At 42.2% G+C, this 16,624-nt stretch overlaps 1 protein-coding gene across 1 annotated transcript; it reads right to left on the bottom strand.

Moving 5' to 3' along the window:
• Positions 1–805: 805 nt before the first annotated feature.
• drd2l (dopamine receptor D2 like) lies at positions 806–12,699 on the bottom strand. The gene is made up of 8 exons (XM_010867841.3): positions 12,325–12,699; positions 8,570–8,992; positions 6,922–7,031; positions 5,683–5,819; positions 4,343–4,557; positions 4,086–4,154; positions 3,307–3,673; positions 806–2,911 (listed from the first exon to the last, which is right to left on the bottom strand). Exons 2-8 carry the CDS (start codon positions 8,963–8,965, stop codon positions 2,715–2,717), a joined length of 1,491 nt encoding a protein of 496 aa, XP_010866143.2. The 5' UTR covers positions 8,966–8,992; positions 12,325–12,699; the 3' UTR covers positions 806–2,714.
• Between the last annotated feature and the right edge of the window lie 3,925 nt (positions 12,700–16,624).

Below are 16,624 nucleotides of genomic sequence, written 5' to 3'. Positions count from 1 at the left end.
TTCATTTTTTGTATTTACATTATTTGAGCAGGCAGACCCAGAAAGCATGTGTGGAATTGCAGGAATTGGTTAAAAAAACTATTTTCTGTTTTGATCCAAATTGGGTTTTTGTCAGGTGACGCGACACCATGAACCAAACGTATGTAGTTGAATATCCTCTGTGGTGTAAGCATCCTGCCAATGAATACATCCAATCGATAGGTTAACAAGAAACATTGCAATAACAATTACATAGTAGATATAAAAAAACAAATATGCTGAGCTAGAAAATGTGTTCAGCTAACAGGAACCTTCTGTGAAGTTTTCAATCAAATGTTACTACAGGACTGATACAATGAACTGACTGTCTATTCATTTTTACCATGTAATTGTTATTTGTTATGTTACATTAACCTATCTGCATACTTAATTAGTGATGCACATCCCTCATAGGTTATCTAAGTAGGTGTGGCTAAAGGTGTTGGATGACATGACCAAGAGCCGAGTCACGTCATTGATCTGTACCTTTCCTACTGAACGAAATCACCATGGCAGCAACAGGAATGTGGACATTACTCTTTACTATAAAAGTTTACTAAATTGTCTCGCAGCTTCATGACACAATGTTATCAATAGGATTAGATGAGATTTTAAAGAGCACATTGTGTTCTCTGCCCAATGGGAAAATGTGCAACACTGCTGTAAATTTGCTTTCCCTAAGTCATTTTTTTTTTCTCTCCCGCTGATATGAAATCATGTGGCTGTAGAAGGTGGACAATGATTTAGGTCAGACAAACTGACATTTAGGTCAAGAGTATGTATTTTGTGCTGGGAATGCAATTTTCTTAACTCCTGAATTGATTTCCCATGTGCTGTGAGCCCCACCCTGCAGCACGGCTGACTTGAAATAGACCAGAAACGACATGACTAAAATAATGTATTACCTCCATCTGTACAATAACAGTCCGTTTATTATAATAAAGATTTGTACAGACATTTACAGCACAGCTCCTATAAGCCCACTGAACAATTTGCACAAACACACAATTTGCACGAAAAACAAACCTCCACTGGTCGTAATGTGGCGTGATATTACTACGTTTACACAGGGACAAAATGAGAAACCATGCCCTGCTCTCTACAGGAAAAACACTGACTGTGCAGGAGTCCACGGCTGGTCGTCTGTCCAACATTTCCAATTGTATCTTGTTTAAAGACACCTCACAACGTCTGTAAACGCTGTCTCTGTGTAAAAACAGGGCCATTATCTGCTGAGGCTTTGACACTATGCATTTCAGAGCACTATCAGAGAGGGATTGACACACTGAGTCCTCGTCATCCAGAGTGAGACACTTGAGCCACTGTAGCCAGTCTATTGCCTGTTTGTTCCCTGCCTCAGGGGAACTGTCGGCCTATAGACGAGAGCCACGTTTTACAATGTCTCTCTGTTTTCCATGTACAGTAGTGTGCCTCCCTTCAATTCCCATGGCTTTTTTTATAATGTATTTTTGTCTAAGCTTTCTTCGGTTTAAATCTTGTCTTAGATTCTGTTTAAATTGTCTACATCCAGCGATGATTGTGAGCAAGGGACAAGTCTCCTTGTCACCTTGTCAACTGTTACCCCACTTTTCCCTTTTTAGTTTGTAGTCTGCTATATTTGCTAGGGATGCATCAATAAGAAAAGTGTTGGACCATGCCGATAACTGATATCCATATTCCACAATCGGCTGATATCGATACCGCTACTGATGTTTTGTCATTTCTGTAGCTGTGTAGCCTGGCAAAAATGAAATAAAAATCTTATTTCAACAAATGTAAATGTAATCATATAAAAGTTATCTTCCCATGTATTTCAGTAAAAACAGCTCTCCAAAATAAGTCTGATAATGGAAAATGTATAAATGATACAATAAATACAAAGTCCCTTTCTCTGCCTGTTTATAAATGTAGTAAATAAGTTAGGTAAGCTATTTAACTCTCAAAACTGCTTGTTGTTGTTCTTTTGGTAGGGATTAATATGTTTAAATTAGCTGTGTGTCTGAAGATTTGTAAATAATCCCACAGTTTGCAGCCTGAAAAACACTAAATTCTTCTAGGAAGGACATCAAGTTAACTTTTTTGTTTCACCTGCAAATGTGTAAGGTAAATCTACCAGCCATTCATTGTGGCATCCAATCCCCATCCCTTTACACCATATAACACAGGAAGAACGAGTACGCTGTACAATGATTTATTCCTAGTAACAAGTAGCGTTGTATATTGCTGCCAAGATCCACTCCGGGAGGCTACGGTACTGCACAGGTTGTTGCGGCGCGCCCTCTCCCTCCCCTACTGAATATCATGCACACTCTGAAGTTGCTTGCACAGCTGGTCTGCATAGAGTGTGCTGGATTCATTGGCTCCAACTATGAGGACAGTGTGCTCTGTGTTTCTCAAGTCGCAAGGACAATAGCACCAGGAGTTCAATAACCTTGAGAACAGTGCTGTAACAAGGCAGATTCTCTACACACCAGGAAAATGAAATCCATGTGCGTAATAAAAGTTAATGCCTGGAATAAAAATGTTTGTTGCTGTGGCAGCTACGGTTGCCATGCAACCAGCCGATCACGATTTAAAGCAATTGGCTGATAGCGATTATTACACTGTAACTCCCAGTCCCCCGACACAGACTGCTGGCCGATACATCAATGCATCCCTATTTGCCTCTCCACTTGTGCTTCCATCCTCCCTGCAACTCAGCAGTGTAGGATCTTGATGAAGGCCTTCCGGAACTCAACGTTGAAGGTGGTGTAGATGACGGGGTTGACAGCACTGTTCAGGTACCCTAGCCAGGTGACGGCGCTGTACAGGGAGGGCGAGATGCAGCAGCTGCCACAGTGGGCTTTCAGCACGTGGGTCAGAAAAAAGGGCAGCCAGCAGATGATGAACACACCTGACAAGGGGGAGAAGAGGTGGGGGAGCGGGGGGAGGGGGGGTGAGCATGTCTTTTCAACTGCTGGTTCCACCACCTTGACTCGGAGAAGGGAGCAAATTAACTATATTGTCAGGTGGTGCTGAGGCTGCAGTTAGAGGCAACTCTCTGATCGCTTTTAGGAGAATGTTTACAGTCCAAAGCGCACACAGTAATGGAAAAAGACTAATAAAGCAAGACAGATACAGGATCCGTGAAAAATAGGAGCTGGAAATAAATGAGCCAATCAAGCCCTGCCACCACAACAGTACCTACATCCATCCAGATTCATCAGCTATTTTAACTTTAAGTTAAGTTGTAGAGAGTGAATTGGGACTAGCTAAAACACTCGCTTTTTAGTCTTCGGTTTCTCTTACCTAGCACGATAGCCAGCATCTGCGTTGCCTTCCTCTCCTTCTGCTGTGACAGCCTCCCCCTCACCCTTTCCTTGGCCAGCGCTCCCTTCTCCCGATCTGCACTGCGCTCCCTCCATCCCTCACGGCCCCTCGTGCCATCCCCAAAAGTAACCGCGCGGGGCGTGAGGACGGGGCGCGGCGCCACTGACGGGGAAAGGGTCAGGTAAGGCACGGGTGCCACCGAGATCGAATGGGAGATGTTGTTGGCCTTCCCAGAGGATTGAAGAGGAGCGTAAGGCCGGGGGAGGCTGCGGTCTGACTGGGATATTAAACCATGCCCCGCTGGCTCCACCTCCAGGGGGTGAACCGTCGCCTCCTTCACTAACGTCTGAAGTAGTGGGGACGTTGGGAAGGAGAGGAGGGCGAGGGGGGAGGAAGAGAGAGAGATGATGGAAGGAAAAGAGGGTACAACAAGGAAACAACAGCTAAACTGTGACTGATGTAGATGTACAGCTCCGGAAACAATCACCACTGGACCTTTTTCTTTCCTTTCCAAAAAAGTCGAAAAAAGAAGGTTTTGAGTGAGGAACAGAAGGGTTCAAATTAAGAGACCACCGCAAATTGAACGCTTCTGTTCCTCACTCAAAACTTTCCTTTTCAATTTTTTTGGAAAGGAAGGAAAAAGGTGCAGTGGTCTCTTCATTTTCCCCAAAGCTGTATGTAGAGGCTCATCGTATAACCAGATTTCATGGTGATAGTAGGTACTCCGTACAGGTACTCAGCATGTTCCAGCAACGTACCACTTGAGGGGCTGTAGCGGAGGGCTTCATTATTAAAGTGCACAGCTGCACATCTTCTGGGTGGGTACACTTAGAGAAGGGATGAAGGGACAGAAAAAAGATACGGAAGATTAGAAGTAGATGCCTTCATTCCGTCCCACTACCTGGCAACAGTCAGCTTAACTGAATTCCACTTTCTGCCTCCGTGATTTATTGGCTCGCTGTTTCCACAAATTGACGTGTTGACTGGCTTGTTAGTTTATTGCTAAATGACACACCTTCCTGTTCTGGTGGTCCCCCCCTGCCCGGGCCCCTCCTCGGGGGTGCAGACCGTGTCGGCGGGGGACGGTGCGTCGGCCACGCCTCCGCAGCACCACGCAGATCTGGGCGTACACCAGGAGGGTCACGATAAAGGGAACATAGAAGGAGGCCACGGACGAGTAGACCACGAAGGACGGGTCGGCGAAGGCACACTTTGTCTCTTCCCGACTCGCTGATGGACAGAGGAAGAGGGCGGGAGCAGGACGGGGGGGGGGGGGGGTGGGCTGGGGTTAGATCTTTGATCACCAAAGAGAGTCTACAAAGGTCAGTTTCAGTCTAGACGCTGCTCCTCTGACTGATTTTTTATTGTACCTATATGTCCCCTTCTGAGCAAAGTGGGAGTTAAAGGTGATTATGAGTGTGTCCTCAGACACCTTCCCACTAGTGAACACTTGGAGTTGGCAGCACATGCCTTCATCCAGTCAACCAGCCTGTCTTAGAAACATGTTGATCTATTGGAAAACACATTGCAGAAAGCTGTTGGTAAGCCGTTGATGTAGAAGATTTGTGTCCTCCCATTTCATCGGCAACACTCAGAAGCGTGTGTGCGCCAACTCATCCTGCATATTTGCCTTGCTCAGCATTGGGATAAAACACATGTCGGCCTGTCTAACTGATCATTTATTCACACCAACTGAAACATTGATTTGGGCTTCAATCTTCTTTCAGGCTTAATGCAGATGGGTGGAAATGACAATGATCGTTTTACAGTGCTAATAACTGTGCTGTCTTGTATAATTTGTCAATTACGGATCTCCATTTGTTAGGTTTTCTCTGTTATGCATCACCCCCTCCCTCCCTCCCTCCCTCCCTCCCACCCAGAGGACCGGAGCCTGAGGACCATGTCTTAGGACTACAAGGCCTGACAGTTCCTTGATGCCCCTGTCCAAAGTCCCTCTGATCATGCTACTGATCTACATCAGTGGTTCTGCCTGTGGCTATAAACCCATTCTGTTTTCTGGAACCCCCTCTACTAGACCCGCTGTCTTAACCTCTGAATGCCTACCTCTGGAATTCCAACTGTCTTTCACATTCACTCCAGAAGAGCTGACTTCTGCACCCTCAGCAACCACCCTGCTGGTCCTCTCCAAGTATTTCAACAATGCAACCTTAATGGCGTAGCATCAAAGGGCCACGCAATCTGTACAACCAGCAGAGGATCTGCCACCATTAGGTTTCTGCATTTCCTAGCCACTGTGCTTCCATGTTCATGTGATTTACTTATATATTTGAATTAAGAGACAGAGACAGACACAGGGTCACACACACGGTGACAGACAGAGACAGACAGACAGACCTGTGTTGTTGAGTCCAAACAGCAGAGGGCAGGAGATGGCAAACGAGAGGAACCACACCACAGCAATCATCAGAGCCACCCTCCTCCTGGAGCTGTACCTGGTGTTGTACAGCATGGGCATCGCCACCGCCGTGTACCTGCAACACACAGCGCACATCAACCTACACCCATGTGCACGCACACACCCGTGAACACCACAGCCAGTCGCAACTAACTACAACACACAGATATTGTGCCCTGTTCCTGTCATTCAAACACACACAAACGATGTCCAAGTCAATTTGACCATGGTGAAAAGCATGACAAACCATACCCCAGGTGAGAGGAGACACAAACAGTGCCATCTGTGGTTGTGATAGCTAGATAGCTTGCCGGTAAAAGCATAGGTTCAACAAGTCATGGATGTTTAACCCCAGGCTACAACCCTGTATTTGGATCACAATGACAATGGTTTGATGGGCAGAGAGGAGAGAGAACTGCAATGGCTGGTAGAAGTAGCAACTGAATTGTGAAAAGCCACTACGGCCATGTGCATTGAGTTGTGACCTTCCAGCGATCTTAAGGCTACTCAGTTAGCACCAAGTGGTTCCTACACAATGTCAGTGGAGTGGCTATTTTGCTAACCCCCCGTTTTTTCTAGTCACTGTGTATTAATTCTGCATCAAATTAGTTGTTGCTTGCTTTTGAAGTTTAAAGGGTTTTATAAAAATCAGTGTGATGGGTTGAATTTGATGTGGAGTTGTGCTGCTGTGTTTAACACCTACAGGCTAGTTTGCTTAAACTAGACAGTCTAGAAAATATTATTTCCATCTCTTGACCACTTGGTGACCAATGTGCATCTTGACAAGCAGCGCTGTTTCTTATCACACTGCTCGCTCCATCAGGAAGCATGCACTAAGAATTAAGCGAACACTAAGAGTTGATGGAGTGTGACAAGAAAAGGCACCCCAGTCCCGGCATCCGCTCCATGAACCCAGGAGAGCCCTGAGCCTCTACAGGACCTGCTGGCACTTTCGGTAAACTGTGACCAGGATAAAAACTCTGGGACGTGAAGATACGGTTCTAGTGCGAGGTAGTGACACTGAAACTCTCAGGGGCCACCATTGGGACCCTTGTACCCGTGTTTCTTTTTGTGATGGGATAGGAACGACTGATGGGGGAAAGCTAGACAGACAAATGGATAGATAATACATATAGATGCATATAGACAGATCCAACAGATAGATATGGTGTGGCCACCTGTCGATGCTGATGGCACAGAGGTTGAGGATGCTGGCAGTACACATCATGACATCCAAGGTCAGCAGGACGTCACAGTGGATGAGACTGAAGCGCCATTCCCCCACCACCTAGGAGAGAGAAGGCATAGACTTCAACCCACCTGAGCAGCTATTACATGTGTTCCAGAAGGACGATGACTTCAGAGATGGCCAGAGTCCCAAATGGCACCCTGTCAGAGGTATAGGGAGCACAGACTGTGTGCTCAATGGGAGACATCATAAGTCCACCAAAATTATGGTAATACCATGGAAACGGATGGCTGTAAGATGCCTACTGTACATTTAGGCTACGATTTGTAGGCTTATTTCATGCTATGTTGAAATAAAAAAAATGTATGAAGCTTTTGTGAAAACTGTTGATGTCATTGCCATTATGCACCTGTGAACTGCATTACAACAAACAGTTACTTTGATCATGTCCTTGCTGTCGAGAGGAAAGCCAGAAAGGCTTTAAGAATTAGGTTATCCGGATTACCAATTTGTTCCTCTATTATGAATCAACACAAAAATTGGAGCCTGCAATTGTGACTCTAAAATTGGCAACAATATTCCAAACAGGACATTGTAACCCTGTTTGGAACTGCAGCTTTGGGCCATTCATTTGTACCAAACTTTAATTCCCATCTGCGTCTTCACCATGTTGTCACTGACAACCTCACAGACATGGTGCAATAACATGCTTCCCTGCTCCCAATGTACTTTTTTGGTGTGTTCCTGTAACAACCTCTCTCTCAAAAGTTATTTTCTGGGTTTTGTTCTTTAATTTTTTAAGTGTTTATGCAAGTTAATAATAATGGTAATATATACACACCACCAATGTCCACCAAATTTACCTAAGGGAAAACTAAACAAAATAATTAACAACACAAATAAGGATTGGGTTAATGGAGATAACGAGACAGTTCTAAATAATAGTTTTAGGGTTTGTATTATCCCAATAATAAGCAGAAACAACTGAAGCTGTTGTTTTCTGAGTCTCATTCCCAATGAAGCCAGCAGCTCAAAATTAGCTGTCCCAGCCAAGGTAAAAATAAAATAACAAGACCAGCAGAGGTGCAACATATGCAGAGGAAAAAGATGACTGGAATCAGTGCCAATATCTGAATCAGAACACAATCTCAAAATTTTGTGACAAAAAACATTGCCAGAAACAGTAACATTACATTAAAAAGTAATATGGTGGACATTAATACAACAATCATACTCAGATATTTACCTCAACCCAGTAAAAACAGTAGAGTACGAAACACAGATTACAAAAAAATAGTCTAAATGTTGACACCTTTTGTGCGGCAATAAGGATATTCAGGTTATTTTCCACATGGTATTTTCCCTCCACGTGTTTCCATGGTATTTCCATTGTTTTGACCAAGGTCAATTGACCTCAGTATCAATTCTATTCTGAATGAAGGGCACTTCTGTTAATTATCATGCTCTCGTCACATTATCTGAGAGTGCTATTGAAACAACTACACACTAACTAGAATGAAGAGCAATAAAAAATATCAATGCAAGTAAGACAGAAAGACACACTGTGTGCCAGACAAATAGAAACACACAAACACACTCTGCCACCTTCAACCATCCCTCCACCCAGACCCACCCACCTCCAGATAGACGCCCCAGGGCATGACCAGTGTAGCCAGCAGAAGGTCAGACACAGCCAAGGAGACGATCAGGTAGTTGGTGGTGGTCTGGAGAGCACGCTCACGCGATACCGCCATGCACACCAGCACATTGCCAAACACCACGCAGAAGATCAGCAGCACCAGGAGCACCGCGTAGAAGTTATAGGGAGGTGATGAGGGTGGCGGGGAATCGGAACAGTTGGATGGAGAGATGGTGGCGTTAGAGAGGGAGAATACCAAGGAGGACAGGGGGGGTGATGGGTCGGAGGAGAAGGAGATGGAGGGGGCTCGTGTGGGCAAGAGGGAGAGAGAGGGGGAGGATGACGGAGAGAGGGAGAAGGAGAAGCCTGTCTCATCTTGGTCGGGGAAAGTCATTGTCACACGTCTCTCGACCAAGAGTGTCTGGAAGTGAATAGATAGGAAAAAGAACGAGAAAATATTAAGTGGGAGCTGACACGCAAAATGACTCAACCTGTAAGCCTACATACAACATATGCATTCCTGTTCAACTGTCAACTATCTGACTGCAGGTTTTTACTTCTTTTGCCAAGGGTCAAAAGAAATGTGATTAGTTGGTGGGATGTTGAGTACTTAGTAGACTGAAGCACTGCTCTTATAAAACCAGTTATGGACCTCACGAACAGGAGGCCTTATTACGTGTCAGTCTATGCCCATATTTTTGTACTTTAGCCATAAGCCCATTTATCTGCTTGTAACACATCTGCTTTGGGCATAATCAAGGTGATTTTCATTTTGCTCACCAACTACATAAGCAACCCTACCTAGACCGTCCTGTATAGTACATTATCTGCATGTGTTTCATCCATAGCAGCTACTAATGTGATTAAAAATTCCTGACAGCATCACCTTTTCAATTTATCCCAAAATGTGTGCTAAAGCGGAGTCTAAACTGAAAGGACGCACGGGCATGTATGGAGTTATTTTTAATAAACAAACACAGTGATTTGTTGGACATACACTGATGATTTCACTGTATGTCATGATTTCATATTCGAGGACAATTACAAACACTGTATGAGGGCTTGAAATAGCTTAGAACCGCAGGACACTGGAAGTCAAGGATCAAGGGTCAATAATTGAAATGACCTTCTTTCAGTGAGATTTTCCCTGGCTTTTCCATTAATCCTTTGACTGACAGGAAATCTTTACGTCTAAAAGCAAAGGTAAACTGCCGTTATACAGTTCAGCAGTTGTTGTGAAGAGAATAACATAGCAGAAGTTCCCAAAAGAAATCCCAGAACAAAGATACAAAGGGTGTTTGAAGATTTGTTTTCAATAGCATTTTCTTCTTTCTGTCATTCCAGAAAGCATCATTTAAATTGCATCTGTACAGTGCCCTCCACAAATATAGGCACCATTGGTGAATATGAGCAAAATGGGCTGTAAAAAAAAGGCTGCTGTTTATCCACTTGGTCTTTCATTCAAAATCATTATAATAATTAAATCCTTAAATTAAGTGAAAAAAAATTGAAAATATAAATATTATTCTTCAAAACATGTGACACATCTATTGGCACCCCTAGAAATTCTTATGAGTAAAATCTAACTGAAGCATATTCACTTTCATATTTTAAGTTTTTTGGGTCACCAAAGTGATTATAAACTCTACAGTGGTTAGCCATGACTTTGTGTTTCACTGGGGTATAAATATGAGGTAACACACAAGCCAAATTCCCATAGTCATCCATCCATATGGGAAAGCCCTGAGAATACAGTAATGATGTGCAACAAAAGGTTGTTGAGCTGCCCAAATCAGAAAATGACTAGGAAAATAGCTCAATGATTGGCCCATTTTCTCTATCAGGGCAATAATAAAGAAGTTTACTGGAGATGTTAACAATCATCCTGGAAGAGGATGTGTGTCTGTATTGAACCCACACACAGTGGGGAGGATGGTTTGAGTGCCAAAGAAACTACAGTGCCTACAGTTCCCATAAACCTTACTGTAACTTTCAATGGCACCAGGTTCTATGGTCAGATGAGACCAACATTGTCTTTCAATTTAGTTACTTTAATTACAAGTTACATTTCTGAACTTATTTTGAATGTTTACTTTCATATTTACCAAGGATACCAATTATTGTTGGAGGGCACTGTAAATCCACAACAGACATGCTAATTAAATATATGTTTGAGTAATAAATGAATAGGTCTACAAAATAAGTTAACATAAATTACAGAATACTGTAATTTATTATGAGAAAAGCTGTTGGTCTGTCAGTTGCAACTTGCAATAAAGAAGTAGGTGGTTTCAATGAACAACATACAGTAACACCAAGATCTGGATTAAAAGAATAATCAGAAAATCTCATACAAAAAGAGACAGCATTTTCACAACAAATTCAGAGCTGACATTAAGATTGAACACATCAAGGTTAAATACTTACATACATCATCCGTTGACTAAAACTACCTATTGGCGTGAATCGTTGTACTTGGTTAAGCTCTGGCCATCGTCTTTTAGGTAACATAAAACTAAAGCCCCAAACTAATTTATTTTGTGGTAGGCAAAACTTATGCATTATCTTAAAGACTCATGAATTATAAAGACTCATGAAATATACAGTGTAGTAGATAATGTAGAGATTTCCATTAAAAAGAAATGTATTTTCATGTCTTTTTCTCTGAAGCCTTTCTCCCTTTAGTTGGATCTTAATTCTGAATGTGAAATTTATTTGAAATATACTACTTGTGCCTGTTTAATATGTGATCTCAAAAAACTCAAAAGTGTCTATCGTCCATCTCAGTCCTTCTTCACCCTCCGTCTCATGAACTCTAGAAAGGTCAATCACAGCTTTGTCCTTCCTATCCGCAGTAAAAACACATTTTAAAACGTGTCGAACCTCGTTCAAGGCAGGGTGCCATAAATCTTTTACTGGGAGGCAGCAACCAGTGGAGGAAATGGCAGATAATTAAGAGTCACGAAAAGGTCCTCAGTGCTGAGAGAGAATCAAACATATACTCAGGGGGCTGGCTGTCTGCTGCATGTGCAAAATCAGACCACTGAGAATGTGGTCAGAAAACTAATCAATGAATGAATAAATAAATGTCTGAATTAATGAAAACATTTCAGAATCACTACTCTGTGGGATTTAATATTCCCTTTACTATGACAGTCTTCAGAAATGTCATCATTATCACCATATATGCCGGTTTGATGTGGCAAAGGCAACAGAGAGGCGTTTGTTTTCAGATATTCTACCATCATGCCCTTGAGCAAGGTATTTAACCCTTAAATAGCCCAGGGTTAAGAGTTCTGTGACTGACCCCATGCTTGACTATCATGGGTAAAGACATTTAGAGAGAGGGACAGGGGATCAAAAGCAAGGGAAAACTCATGGAAATTGCATCTATGTGGAGATACAATGTTAGAAAATAAAGATTAAACAAGACAGACATGATAACTACCAGTAAGATCAAACCCCACAAGAGAGAACAGCAGAATGAGAAGTAGAAGTCAAATGGACAGTTCAGGACATCTAGTTACCCGGCGGAAAGTATCCCCCAAAAAATGTTCAGTAAGCAACATCACAGAGAGATTGAATATTACAAAGTGATTATTCTTAGACACACAGATAGACAGAGATGGACTGACACACGTACAGTAATACCACAAAGACGGGTAATACCAAACAACATATTTCTGGGTAGCAGAGTTTACCCAAATAGACATTAAATCAGTCACGGATATTTTCAGTGAAAACATCACTCACCCTCACTTGGCTACAAAGGGATTCAGTTCCATTCCATCCAAACCGAAAACAGCAATAGGCTTCAGAGTGGATCCGTCACCACTCCGCTGTGCTTGCTATTCCTCTCCTGTCAGTCCTCACACCTGAAACCTCTGTTACATGCAATGCACTCACTCCCCTTCAAGGTCCCAAAATGATCCCTTCCTCTCTCCACCTCTCTCCTCTCAGATGTTCACTGTCCATTCCTCCCCATGATTTAGCACATTCTCCTGACTCGCTGGCAGTCCTATGGATCAAAGCCAGTGTGAGCGGTGTTCGTGTGTGTGCGTGCATGCAAGCATCTGTGTGAGCAGTCTTTGGAAGATGAGACCTCACTTGTCTTGATGTAACCTATTCAGAAAGACAGACAGCGATGAAAAATGAAATGAAACCTTTCTAAAGCAACAAATTATATTTGGCAGCTCGAGCAATTGTGCAGAAGCAAGGAGAAAACCTTGTGAGAGAAAAATAAGGAGAAGATAAATTAAAGGGTACATTTACAATATACACTTGATAATCAAATGAAGAGCAGTGTGCCAGGCAGGGGCCTGAAATATCTTATTTTTTGGATACAAAAACCTGTATGTGATTGTACACTATTAGGAACAATTGTTCATTTTCTCATTAATGCAATTATCTAATCAACCAATCACATGGCAGTTGCTTCAATGCATTTAGGGGTGTGGTCCTCGTCAAGACAGTCTCCTAAACTCCAAACTGAATGTCAGAATGGGAAAGATTTTGATTTAAGCAATTTTGAGCATGACATGGTTGTTGGTGCCAGAAGGGCCGGTCTGAGTATTTCACAATCTGCTCAGTTACTGGGATTTTCACACACAACCATTTCTAGGGTTTACAAAGAATGGTGTGAAAAGGGAAAAACATCCAGTATGCGGCAGTCCTGTGGGCGAAAATGCTCTGTTGATGCTAGAGGTCAGAGGAGAATGGGCCGACAGTTGCAAGCTGATAGAAGAGCAACTTTGACTGAAATAACCACTCGTTACCACCGAGGTATGCAGCAAAGCATTTGTGAAGCCACAACATGCACAACCTTGAGGCGGATGGGCTACAACAGCAGAAGACCCCACCGGGTACCACTCATCTCCACTACAAATAGGAAAAAGAGGCTACAATTTGCACGAGCTCACCAAAATTGGACAGTTGAAGACTGGAAGAATGTTGCCTGGTCTGAAGAATCTCAATTTCTTTGGAGACATTCAGATGGTAGAGTCAGAATTTGGCATAAACAGAATGAGAACATGGATCCATCATCCCTTGTTACCACTGTGCAGGCTGGTGGTGGTGGTGTAATGGTGTGGGGGATGTTTTCTTGGCACACTTTAGGCCCCTTAGTGCCAATTGGGCATTGTTTAATGCCACGGCCTACCTGAGCATTGTTTCTGACCATGTCCATCCCTTTATGACCACCATGTACCCATCCTCTGATGGCTACTTCCAGCAGGATTATGCACCATGTCACAAAGCACCATGTCGAATCATTTCAAATTAGTTTCTTGAACATGACAATGGGTTCACTGTACTGAAATGGCCCCCACAGTCACCAGATCTCAACCCAATAGAGCGTCTTTGGGATGTGGTGGAACGGGAGCTTCGTGCCCTGGATGTGCATCCCACAAATCTCCATCAACTGCAAGATGCTATCCTATCAATATGGGCCAACATTTGTAAAGAATGCTTTCAGCACCTTGTTGAATCAATGCCACGTAGAATTAAGGCAGTTCTGAAGGCGAAGGGGGGTCAAACGCAGTATTAGTATGGAGTTCCTAATAATCCTTTAGGTGAGTGTATCTCAATGTAATTATTGTATGTAAGGTATATCATTATTGTATAAATCATTATAATTATATTTCGCCTCTAGCTGAACTTTATTTGTGATTAATCAGAGTCACTTTAAATGATTGCAGTTGTGTAATGACTTCGGTTTAACATGAGTTTGAAAGTGATAGGTTAATTCTGAACATCCCTAGTTATAAGAGGGTGTGCACACTTATGCAACCAGGTTATTGTAAGGTTTTTATGTTTCCACCTCAACGATTTCAGTTTGATTTTCAATTGAATTATTCACATTATAGGTCACATTAAAGGTGCAAAAAGTTCTGACTTGATTTATCCTTGTCTCATTCTTTTACATCACAAGAAACTGGCATTTTAACAGGGTTGTGTAGACTTTATATCCACTGTACCTTACTAAGCTGTGGTGCAAAAAACTATTTAGAAGTCAATAATTAGTTAAATGCCCAGTTCAGTGCAATTCAGATGTTTTACATGATTTCAGGTTAAATACACCTGTCACTGGGAGGTCAGTCATTTGGTAAATAAAATTGCTAATGAAAACATTATCATGAAGACTAACAAACATTCCAAGCAAATCCGGAATAAGGTTCTTTGAAAGCACCAATCAGAAAATTATAAGAACATTAAAAGGCATTGAAAATGTGAGTATCTGTGTGAGAAGGGCACTAGTCAGGGAGCCCAAGAGGCCTATGGCACCTCTAAAGGAGTTGGTCTTCCACAGCTGAGCTGAGAGGCACTGTGCATACTGCAACAATAGCCCGGGCAAAAAAAGCCATTGTTGAGAATAACTTAGAACACTAGACTTTGCCAGAAAGCATGTGGGAGACTCAGTGACCAAGTGGAAGAAGATTCTATGGTCTAATAAGACCAAAATATAGTGTTCTGGTCTCTGGACTGGTGTATTTGGTGCAAACCTAACACCGCACATTATCTGGACAAAACCATCACTTCCGTGAAGCATAGTGGTGGCAGCATCACGCTATGGGGATTTTTCAAAGCCTGGGAAACTGGTAAGTATAAAGAGAAAAATTGATGCACCAAAGTACTTAGGACTCAACTTACTGCAGGACAATGACCCCATAAAATACAGAGAAATCCACACTAGAGTGGCTTATAAACAAAAAGGTTAATATCCTGGAGTGGCCCAATCAAAGCCAGGTCCTGAATCCAATTGAAAATATGTGGACCAAGGTGAACATTTCTGGAATTTCCCCATTCAACTTGATTGAGCAATGGACAGAAATTGATGTGTCCAGTAGTGCAAAGCTGAAAGAGATACATCCAAATTAACTCATGAATGTATAATTGGCCAAAGGAGCCTCTATCAAAAGTAAAAGTGTGTGAATACTTATGCAATCAATTATTTTCTGTATCATATATACAAAGAACTTAAAACAATTTGTAGATTTTATAATTCACAGGAAAAAACCCTGATTAAATGCATTTTGATTTCATGTTGTAACACAAACTGTGGGAAAGTCCAAGTCCCTAATATATCCTTTCTCTGGAGAGCAAAAGACTCAAATTCTCCTGGGAGGAAACAGGGACAACTAAATATCATTTTAGATATTTAGCATATGCCACGCTACCTGAGTTACTGGAAGAGAGAGGGCAGTTATGGGGAAATATAGGGGGAAATTAAAAGATGAAGAGAGGAATACAAATGATTCAATGTTAAAGATACTATGAGTACAGGAGCATTCAAACAATCTCAATTCTACATGGTTGAGTAGTATGGGGAATAAGGAAAAGCCTTTAGAATGGACAGGTAGGAGAATTAATGCAAATGAGAATCCATGACCTATGTGATAATTTAACATCTAATAATCTGACTCCATATTCTTTGTAAACATACACAGTCATAGATGACCATGATATGTTGGAAGGTAGCTAATCATTCATCACAAACCAAACATTTAAAAGATAATGTGTTTCACAGCCTATGTCATCCTCAATGCTCCTCCTCAATCAAGTCCAGAAGACAAGGGACCGTGTAGCATCACAGAACTCAGAGACGATCAGTCTGGTCACCTCGATTTACATATGTGTATGTGCCTATCTCAGTTATCATAATGCAAATGAGAATCCATGACCCATGTGATAATTTAGTATCTAATAATCTGACTCCATATTCTTTGTAAACACAAGGTGTAGGTCGTTTGACACAAACCATGGGCACACATGCCATTGTACTGAAGGTTAAATGCCCACGACTCAGGGATGACCAGACAATGTTGTGTTCTTGAGCCTAACCAGACTACTTCAAAAATCCAGGACTTAGGGACACCAAGTCTGGTCACTTAGACTTGTGTGTGTGTGTAACCACCAGTAGCTATACGAACTTGAGAAGGAAGATGAACAAGGAATGCCGTAGTAATCTATATTCCAAAGTAATTAAATGTATTCCAATCAAGTAATAAAGATACAATACAAAATATAGTTACGTACCAACACAATTCAACGTCCT

Source organism: Esox lucius, chromosome 20 (genome assembly GCF_011004845.1).
Source record: "Esox lucius isolate fEsoLuc1 chromosome 20, fEsoLuc1.pri, whole genome shotgun sequence".
NCBI lineage: Eukaryota > Metazoa > Chordata > Actinopteri > Esociformes > Esocidae > Esox > Esox lucius.
This window is presented reverse-complemented; position numbering and strand designations above follow the sequence as displayed.